At 47.7% G+C, this 10,678-nt stretch overlaps 1 protein-coding gene across 1 annotated transcript; it reads right to left on the reverse strand.

Moving 5' to 3' along the window:
• Positions 1-756: 756 nt before the first annotated feature.
• PHALS_05329 (AAA-type ATPase containing the bromodomain) lies at positions 757-5,984 on the reverse strand (the record flags this gene model as incomplete). The annotated part of the gene is made up of 6 exons (XM_024722886.1): positions 757-789; positions 850-990; positions 1,042-5,583; positions 5,649-5,723; positions 5,814-5,881; positions 5,942-5,984. The coding sequence occupies 6 exons, from the start codon at positions 5,982-5,984 to the stop codon at positions 757-759; spliced, it is 4,902 nt and encodes a 1,633-aa protein (XP_024573918.1).
• Positions 5,985-10,678: the final 4,694 nt, after the last annotated feature.

The raw sequence follows: 10,678 nt of genomic DNA on the forward strand, positions 1-10,678 counted from the left end.
AATCGCTGATTTGGGCAAGAGGCGGCTTGACTCTTGTGCTGGCAATCGATTTTGCAACGATTTTGGCCAAGTTCAGCTCTCACCAAAGTTGAACATAGTCGTATGTTCAATGGCGGAATGTCGAAAAGCTTTCCGCCGTCGAAGAAGGGCATAAAGTCGGTGAGTCGTGCAGCGGGGAGATTAAGTGCAGTGAGCGTCATCTCATTTGGAGTGGCTCGACGTGTATCTTGGGTCCGTGTGGTCGGGGCATGGGGTGTCGCTGGGACCATTCTCATCGATGAACACCTCGGCATCATCACCGGGAATTTCTTTGAGCGCATTGGTCGGTTTTAATTAGTGCACGGGAGCTGGCTCAGACTTTGGTAGTCGAAGCTTCCTCTGTGCAAAGTATACGCCACCCCCTTCTACTTTTCACTCTCAATGACGACAGCAAAGTTTTTATGTAAGCGATATTCTTTTGCAACTGTACTCGGTCTATTGTCGACGATTCTTCGAGCGTGTCGTGCTGCGTCGATCAATCGCCCTGTATTTAATAACTGTGTCGCACATTCGTGCCAACATTCTTAATCCTAGATCGAGTTACATTGTGTTCCATTGCTTTCATAGCGATTGCTTTCTATCTCATGCGACGAAAGATGATTCAATGTGTGGGATGGAGATTAGCCGTACATTTGTTGCAAAATAAAATAAGAATGAGACCTGCACTATCAATGTCTATTCCCTACTGTACTTGGAGCTGTTGATTCTTTTTTCTCTTCACTGCATCTTCATCACATGCGCCTCCATAAGCTATTCATATAAATATTAGCAACATTCACATATTGTCGATACCGCTCAACTAAAACGTACTGTCATCAGCTCCGTACGATCAAAGTGATGACGGAATGGGTACGCCAACTTGTTCAGAACCAATAACTCATCGCGCAATTTGTCAACTGACCAGCCTTCCGTTTTCTCCACTAATAACTTTAAGACAGCCGCCATTCGAGCCTATAGAATGATTAATACCGTATCTTCACCAAAAACATTCAAATGGCGTACCTCGTCATAAATAAATTCGGGCAATTCCTGAAAGTCTTCCGTCGGTGCCGTCAGTTCAGTATCGTCTTCTTTCATGGTCAAAGCTTTCTCTTTCTCCATCGTCTCCTCAGGTCGAGATGCATGGTCTGTTTCTTCATCACTACTTTCCTCCTGAAGAGCCTCATCGGTCATCAAGCGCTCTGTGTAACGTGTGCCAAAGCATTTCCGTGATAGCTCAGGGTCGTCCGCAATATACGCCAGAGCATCAGCTACGCTATAGAGTGTCACGGTAACACCGTTGCGCTTCTTGCCAGGAGTAAATATAACACGCTGCACAGCTATTCCGGACGCTTCGTTCGATGCTTCGATGATGTCGAAATTATCGTCGCGTTTCCAGCCTTCCTCTTTCAAAAGCGGCCACAACAATTCATCAAAATAGTCCGTCTCATCCATTTTCTCTTCGTCCTGAATATATCGCACTGAAGTTGCAACATCGGTCGAGTCGGTAGTCGCTAATCTCGGCGTCTTAACCGACTGCATCACTGCATCATCCGTCAGCCGCTTAATAAATTTGACACTCACAGACTTTTCACTTCCTCCAAGAATATACTTTACGTTGTAAGACCCATCCTTGTTACGACTCTGCACGACACCAGCGCCACCTTCACGGTTAATTCCAGGATGCGTACGACTACTCACAAAAATTCGATCGCCCTCGATAAAAAAATCATCATTAGCACTGTCAATCTTGCCATTACTTGTTTCGGTAAAAATTGCCTCTTCGTGACTTTTACTCTCTCGTATATTCTCACAATCACCATCGTCAAACCATTGCTGAGCTGACGAGGTATCTGTCCCCTTTCGACAGTTGTCTTCACTTTTGGCTTTAGCTGAGAGTTCATCTTTCAGTGTCATCCCATTACTCACGCTGTTTGCCGTCGCACCGGAATTATTAGCTTCAACACTGATATCTGGGGCCTTTACTCCGCGAAGCCGCGCACTGGTACGTACATGTGGTGCTTCATATGATTGATCCTGACCCTTTCGTGTATCCTTGCCCACTTTAATAAAGCGCCGGCCATATTCACCATACATCAACGGATGCGCTCTTAGCCTTTTTGTCACCTCCCGGCATTTAGCAAATAGGTCGTAGCCTTGGCGAATTCGAAATCGGTGTGCGTACGACAGAATATTGTCCTTCATCGTGCCCGCCGCGTGGGCAATGTGGCGTGTTCGACTACGCTTAGGGTTGAACACATTAGCGTTTCGAACAATGAGCTGAATGTCATCCATGAACTGCTCAAAGCACGTGTACTCTTCATCATTTAGTTTGTCACGTATTGTGCTTAGGTCCATAGGACGCTTAACAATTAAATAGTAATTTGGTACTGCCACTGGATCCACAGGTACGTAAAATGGTGTGTACAGCTTTTGCGAATAACAGTAATGAAGTACTTGACCCAAAAAGATACGCAGCTCACGTAGAAAATGGAAATCTCGCTCTCTCCTCTTTTTTTGCTCTTCGGGACTCAGTTTTATCTGGGAAGGTGGGGATGGAAACGGAGCTAGCGGTAAAACCTCAAGTTTCTCGTCTCTTGTTTGCTTTGTTTTTGGTATTGTTGGCGGTGTAGCACATGCGCTCAGTATTTGTTCAAAATGAGCCATTCGAGCCTCCGAACTCGGCGCGCTCATCTCTATCACCATAGATGTAAACAAAATGCTCGAGTCCTCTTTAAATAATGCCAAGAGATCTTCTGGAAGTGTGTTCGCATCACACGCGGATGTTGTACAAGCTAGAAATAAAACAGGCAAATTCACCCGAGCTTGCAGGTTCATTAGCATCATTTTTAAAGTCAGATGCATAGATTCACTTGTATTTATCCACCACAACTCAATTTGAGGCAGATAAAGCACACATGGCAGACATTTCTGGGCCTCGCCGAGTCGTTGAATAAGTGCTTCTTCTGGAGAGTGCGAGCTCGAGTCAGCCACCAGTAAAGGATAATCGAGCGAGAAGTGTGTAAATCCCTCTAATGAATGTAGCAGTGCTGGACCAATGTATTGTTGACCCATGCTAACTTTACCGGCAACCAAAATGCGCGGAAAACCAGCCTGACGAGGCAAGCGAAGAGAAGCAATTGAGCGAACGCGCTCTTTTCGTATGCGCTGTTTTGATCGTTGCAATGCTGCTGGCATAGGCCGCCGACATTCGAGGCAAAACAACAGTACGCTCTCATCGTTTTCACATACTTTAGTTGATGTATCCATTTCTGATAAACAAGCACGATGAAAAGCTCCAGGACATGCATCGCAATAAAGCAATTCATCTCCCTCACCATGGCAAACGCTACAATCTTTATGCTTTGCATTTGTATATATATTCAAATCATCTTCGTCGTCATCATCTGTCGGCTCCACATCACTTTCTCTTGAGGTGTTAGCGTCGTCAATTGCTTGCTTCCCGAAAGGAAAAAGTGGAAAAAGCCGTGCCACCTCTCGCAACGTTTTTGTCAGCTGATTCTCTAATAATTTTTTCACAGCATGAGGTAACGGTGACGCAAAAGTGCTAACAGCTCGATGAGAAGCTGGAGTAATTTTCTTCGCTGCCTTGACGAAATCTCCACGAGATACAACCACTTTCTCGATATTAATCAGCAATTTGTCTTCACTTGCGTACACCTGAGGATAAACTCGACGCAATGAGCACAAGGCCGCTTCTGCACAGAGCGCTTTGATATCGGCACCGCAGTAACCGACAGTTTGCTCAGCTAGCTCCGATAAGAAGTGATCCGCTAATGGAGGTTTCCAATGTTTAGAGTGAATTGCCAGCATACTTTTTCGTTCAGTCACATTTGGCAACCTAAATCCTAATTCTCGATCAAATCGGCCAGGACGTCGCAAGGCTGGATCAATGGCATCAAGTCGATTGGTCGCTCCAATCACAACGACGCGGCCACGCGAGTCCATGCCGTCCATCAGTGCTAGCAGCGTCGATACAATTGACGCATGAATTTGATCTTGTTTGGCGCTACGAACAGGAGCCAAGCCGTCAATTTCATCAAAAAAAATAATTGCCGGCTGATTTCTCCTCGCTTCTTCAAATAAAAGCCGCAGTTGTCGTTCTGCTTCTCCAACCCACTTGCTTAAGCAATCTGCTCCTTTTCGCATGTAAAAAGTGACTTTTTGCCGCCCTCGTTCCTTCCTTTTTCCCTTGTGGACAAGATTAGCAGTCTCCTGTTCGGATGCACTGTAAAAAGAGCACGAATTTGCCAGCGCTCTCGCAAGTAGCGTTTTTCCTGTACCTGGAGGTCCATAGAATAGCACACCAGATGGCGGGGAAACATTATATTTGCTATAAAATTCGGGATACAATAGTGGAAGCATGACCATTTCTTTCAGCGCTTCAATGTGCGACTTCAATCCCCCCACGCTGTCCCAAGTAATACTACGATCCACCTCTACTGGCGTAATATCTGCACGTAAGCTTCCACTTTTTCGACCACTTTTCGATGATCGCCATGGGCTGCTTGTGCGCATACCACCATCCGAATCATCGTCTCCGATGTCGGAAGAAGAGGATGAAGAGCTTGAAGAAGATAAAGAAAGCGATCTATGATGACAGTTTCGACGTCCTCGGCCACGGTTTCTACAACGGCACGGGGAAGTAGAATTCATGTCAGAAAAGAATAATCGTCTAGTGCTTCCGGAACCGGTCGTCGTATTTCGCTTAATGGAATTACGTCGTTTATGATAATCTGTGTATGCAGCTGAAGTTTCTGGTGACGCTGTAGTCTCATCTTCTACATCATTTCGAAGCGTTTTTGAGCGGTCGCGGAGCAAATAGCGCCGCGACGTGTTTTCTACTTCACAGCCTCTTGTTGCTTGACTTCGAGTGGTCCGACTAGTCTCGTCGATTGGCGGTTGGCGACGTTGACGTAAATGATATCGACCGACATTTCCTGGTACTTGGTCAGTTTCCTCTTGCTCTTCATTTTCCGAGGTACCATCATTTTCCGATTCTGAGTTCTCATCTACGTGTTGGAGAGTTTCTATATGCTTATCTTCTTCCACAATCAATTTCGACTGCGCTCGCTTCATCGAGCGCTGGCTTCTCTTCGTTTGCAATGGTGATACATCACTCACTTCACTTGTCGTAAGACTCTCGCGTGATCGTAATGAATACCGTGAAGCAAAGGAATGTGGCTCGATGTCCGATGCTTTCACTCGGTCTTCGCGCTCCTTGAATCTAATTTGTCGGTTGATTTCTTGCATACTAATGGCTTCATGATACTGATTCTCACTTTCCTCCTCTATTTCAGCTTCTTCTTTAGTAACACGCCGTTGTCTCTTTAATCGACTATTCCGATTACGTAAATGTCGTCGTTTTCTTTGATTGTGTAATGGTAACTCGGTGTACGTCGAGTGAGAAGTAGGGAAAACATCGTTGTATATGGACTCGTCAAAACGTTTGGGTTTATTAGGCCGAGTGCGTAGCGAGTAGCGCGAGGAAGACGTCTGAAGTGCACTACCAGAGTCGTTTTCCATCTCTGCTTGTATGCGACGCTATCACAACCATACTTTGTCAAAAATCATTCTCATTCTGACACACAATTAACGTGACAAAGTACCGAGTGACGCCTCGTCACCCTGAGAGTTTCCATGTCGTTATTTTCATCCACTTCATCTGATGCAGCATCTTCCGACTGTGCCAATTTACATAACATTAATTGTCACTTCACATCACATACCATCTATTGTTATGTCTGTCATAGACTCAAAATGACTGTACAAACCTCTATCATTTCCATAGCAATAGAGCGAGCACGTCCCCGCGGGCGTTCTAGGAGGATAGGAGAAGAGTCTTAACAAAGAGAGTGTAAGGAGAGTGGGGATTTAAATGATAGCGTAAACCACACCATACCGCTATTGCTTGGAGACACCGCCGTTTCCAGTACGCTACTCATCTTGGTGGTTGACGTTAAAAACAGTTTTAAGCTTACTGAAGGTTAGTCATTTATTGCTAATAAAACAATGACTGCTTTCTCATCTCTTATAATTTATTGGATACGGTCAACAAATATACCCTTGATAATCCAATATATCCATTTATGACGCGACATTATTGGATCAGTCAAAAAAGGTTATGCGCTCTGAATTTTCAGTTAAAAATAAAAAGTTTTAGTGTGTCAATTTTATATAATAGCGGTTGATTTTCTAAAAAACGATCAAAAATACCTCCATCGAAATTATCTAAACTTCTCGAAGTGCGGTCACTAAACTGTTTTTACTAAATTTACAATGAAGAACAGAACTGAGTAATCACGAGGAGTACGCTGGTGGTGCCTTTAGGTTTCCAGTAGCGTTGACAAGCAGAGACTGATTACGTAGGTGTGTTGCGATGAATCGGCCAAAACCAGAAGACGTAAAGAAGATACTCAGGGAACGCACAAGGCGTGCTCGATCTGGCCCTCGGAGTATAGCCTGAAAGTGGGCCCCGAACTGAGTTAACTCGATAGCACGCCGTCGTCAATTCCAATGGCGGTCGATCTACACATAGGTGCTCATTGCGCGCTGTCCGAAGCACGACGAGGGCAACACTTCGAGTTTTCATCCGCAATGTAGCTAGAGTATCTGTGTCGGCCTCAAAGCCAGGTGCCCAAGCGGTTTGTGAATTGTGCAACTATCAGACCAACCCATACTGGAATGAATACCAAACCATACTGGAATGAATACCAAACCATACTGGAATGAATACCAAACCATACTGGAATGAATAGTAGCCGCCCAGTCTTCCAAAATAACACTCCAAAGCGCAGCAGCATGCGACGAACCGCCGGCTTCCCTACACTCGCGATAACCACAGGCTCCTGGTGTCAAAGAGTACAAAGGAAGTGAAACCGAGATTTCGTAGGAAGTAATTTCCAGGTGATGCGAAACTGGAGATCAGCGTAGACAGATAGAACCGTTTTGCTCAGGGTCTTCAACTGAGTCAGTTGTTATATTTTCAGCGGAGGCGTCTTCGACCTGGTGCGCTATGGGGTGGTCTCGCAACGGAAAGTAGAGAATTGGCCAAAGCTGCTGCTCGTCAGATTTAGGTAATCGCAGAATAATCTTTGGCTGTTGCTTCCGACGATCCCCAATGATTGGCCACTATGTCGTGAGTGGGCTGGGACCATGTATAATAGGCCGCCGACTTGTGAGCTCGATAAAGGCCTTTATAAAGCTAAATCAAGTGTGTAATACGAAGTCGTAACGATCACCTCCATCAAAAATCGCTAATGAAATTTAAGCCCTTGTGGCCATCCTCTACGCATGAAGTCTAAAAGGCAGCGAATTTCAGTTTTCGTAGAAAAAAATGGATGGCAGTATCGACACTGCAGCGAGGCTGCCGTAGCTCTAACGCTTAAAGAAGTGTTAGCCAAGGTCACCGACCTTCGTTCAATACTTAGAATATAGCGGATCGCAATGCGCTTACTACAAGAAAAATCACAACCTTAACCCAACAAACTTCTCCGTTCAAAACGTAGACTGTTTTTCTCGTATTTATCTGCGTCAAAGCAAAATCTGTGGTTTTCCTAATTAAATAGTAAACCCTCATTAAAATGTATAACTACTGGCAGTCTAGCCACGTAGTGGCTTTTTTGTTAATGTGAATCCACGTCATACCATCTTGTGTGACCCATCCCTTCACACCAGGGTACGCGTAGCCCCGTTACACTCTCCCCCCACAATTCAAATTTTACTGTCGCCTCGTACGAGGCTTGCGTATCTATGACATCTACATCCCCAGAACCTCCTGCACCCATTCTCTGCTCAAGCTTCCATGTGTCTAAGACACAAAGACACCCAGCCTCGTTTGGTTTAAGATCAACCGCGGTCATAGCCATACTTCGTCTCCAGCACCCGATGCAACTTCGGATAGCACGTCAGCGGCCCAAAGGGAAGCGCATTCCAATCCCTTGACAACCCCACGTGTGCCACGGGCGACAGATTCCCTCGTCGAGGATTCGGTTACAAGTCGAATACTTCTTTCCCAGGATGGAAAGAATAGGAGAGCAAAATGCACCAGCAGCGCGACGGAAGTCCTGCGAACACGGTACCCGTTTCCCGCTCTCTCGACTTCCGGATAAAGTGATATCATTACCAATTGCCTAGACGTGGCTCAGAAGCAGATGTTCAGGCTGCTAACAGGGCGGCTCTCATGCGCTTGCATACACGTTCGGTCTTAGATCCTCGTGTGGGATGCGGCTTCCGCTCGGCGGATCCCGCTACTGAAGCAACGGACGCGATCAACCGTTCGTTGGACGCTTACGTAATCGGGCCCCCGGTCAATAGATAAGCTGAGTCTGACCAACGAAAGCTTTCCGAGCTCGCTTCTTGGTATGTCAAGACATCCCAATAGATAGGTACTGTACTCAATATCGCGCTCAAAGAGGAGGTGCTCCTGTACCCGCGAGGCGGACTATTCATATGGTGCTCGCCCCTACCAAAACCGCTGCAGATGATGAAAAGCCCTTTGAGCAATGGGTGCAGTGGCACCGGAAACTTTCCTCGTTGTCCAGCTTACAGTGGAGCCACAAGGAGGTAAATGTGTGCGTGGAGCGCCATCTTCGGTTTGAGTTTGCCAAACTCAAGGCGCATCGCCGACTTCCTGTGTTTCATCGCCCTGTGACGTATAGATTCATCCATCACGCTCCCGCGAGGTCTGTGGCTTCTCACACAGGTGAGATGCGGCCACAGCAGCTCAGGGTCATAGCTTGAGATTAGCTCCTGGCCCTTCGGCTTCTCTGGCTATTGTCGAGAAGCGTGGGGCGTACGACGACGCGGAACCTCATGATCCCTCTAATCATATGCGTCTACGACGTCTAGGCAGTCTTGCCGAAGTGGCAACTTAAACACCACGAGTTCACGGAGTCTGGGTATCTCGTTTGACCCTGTCGACGGTGTCGAATCACTAGGCGTTCCAAATGATATTGAAACCGAAGAAGCGGAAGGAATATGGAGAACTTCGAGATAGGAGACCTGGTTTTATTAAATGATTATAACCTTCTTACACATGCAGTCTCTTCTGTCTTTGAGACAAAGCTCTGTACGGGGTACGTGTAACTTGTTACACTCTCCCCCATTGAAGATTGAGAACATTTTCAGTTCCAATCGATTATTGCCTTAACGAGGCTTGCGTGTCCGCTAGACACTGCAACTTGGTTCGTTGGAACAAAACGACTTCCGTGCTCAATAAGCCCTGTGTTAACGACACTGAAATCACCAAGTCTTGCTGGTTCTGACAGTGCACACGGGTAGAGCCCAACTTCGTCTCCCGCACGCGGCGCAATGTCGGACAGTGCGTCCGCGGCACCGAGGGATGTACATCCTAGGATCGATGAGCACAAGCGTCGCGCTCCGCGCACGCTATCAGTGACGAGTGACCTTGTTGAGGATGTGGAGGTGGTCGACTACGAGTCTGGCACTCCTTTTTCCGCGTGACTGAACGAGAAAGGCGAGCCGCGCCAGCGGCGTGATACGAACCCTGCTCGCGCCTTGCGGACCCCATGTCCGTTTCCTGACTTCTCGTCACCTAAGGGACGTGGTGAAATCACCGATGACCTCGACGGGGCATAAAGGCGGCAGCTGAAGCTGCCCGTAAGGCGGCTCTGATGCGCGCCCATCCACGGCCGGTCATTGACCCTCGTGTGGAATATGTCTTCCGCCCGGCGGATCCACAGGTAATCTCCGCATTGTGGGTACACGAGAGCCACCTCGTTGGGTACTCAGACGAGTGCGATAAGCTTCCAACGGAAATCCTTGTGGAACCAAGAAACGAGCTCGATGACCTTTCCGTTCGGCAAGCTCATCGTCCGTTATGGCCGGGGGTCCGATGATGTGGACGCGTCACGATCGAGTTACCGCGTTCTTCGCTTCCACAGCACCTGGAGAAAGCGCTACAGATGACGAAGCGCTCTTTGAGCGATGGGTGCAATGGCACCTGAAAATTTCCTTACTGTGTAACTGACAGTTGAGCCACAAGGATGTAGACATGCGTGCGGAGCGGCACCTTCGATTTGAGTTTGCCAAAGTCAAGGCACGCCGTCGACTTCCTTCATATTGTCGCCCTGCGACGTATGGGTTAACCCCTAACGCCCCCGCGAGCTCTGTGTCGGCGACCGCAAGAGCTCAGAGCCACTGCTTGAGCCCAGCCCATGGCCCTTCTACTTCCCTGGTTATTGCCGGGAAGCGCGAACATTTTAATCTCTCTGATCATAAGCGTCCACGGCGTCTGGGCAATCCTGCCGAAGTGGCGTCCAAAACTCCCACAAGTTTTTGGAGTCGGGATGTCCCCGCCACTTCACCAGATATTGGATTTGATCCTGGTGACGACGTCGTCTCACTATACGTTTCACGTGATAGCAGACGTCACCGTTCTCATCGAGATGAGTCGGTGGCGGGCGGTGACGACCGGGTTGACCGCCGTCCGGTGACTCATGATGCTCTTCAAGCACTTGAGGACGAGGTCTCTCGTGATTGGAGCTCCGCTGAGCGTCGTGCTGAAGCAGCATATCGCTGTGCGGACGCTCTTGAGGTTTTGAAGCACGTCGTGCGCCGGCTGCCTCACCTTGAGGGCTACCGCGCTCTGTCGGAGCGACTCCTAGCCGTGGAGCAG

Source organism: Plasmopara halstedii (genome assembly GCF_900000015.1).
Source record: "Plasmopara halstedii genome assembly, contig: Scaffold_289, whole genome shotgun sequence".
Lineage (NCBI taxonomy): Eukaryota > Oomycota > Peronosporomycetes > Peronosporales > Peronosporaceae > Plasmopara > Plasmopara halstedii.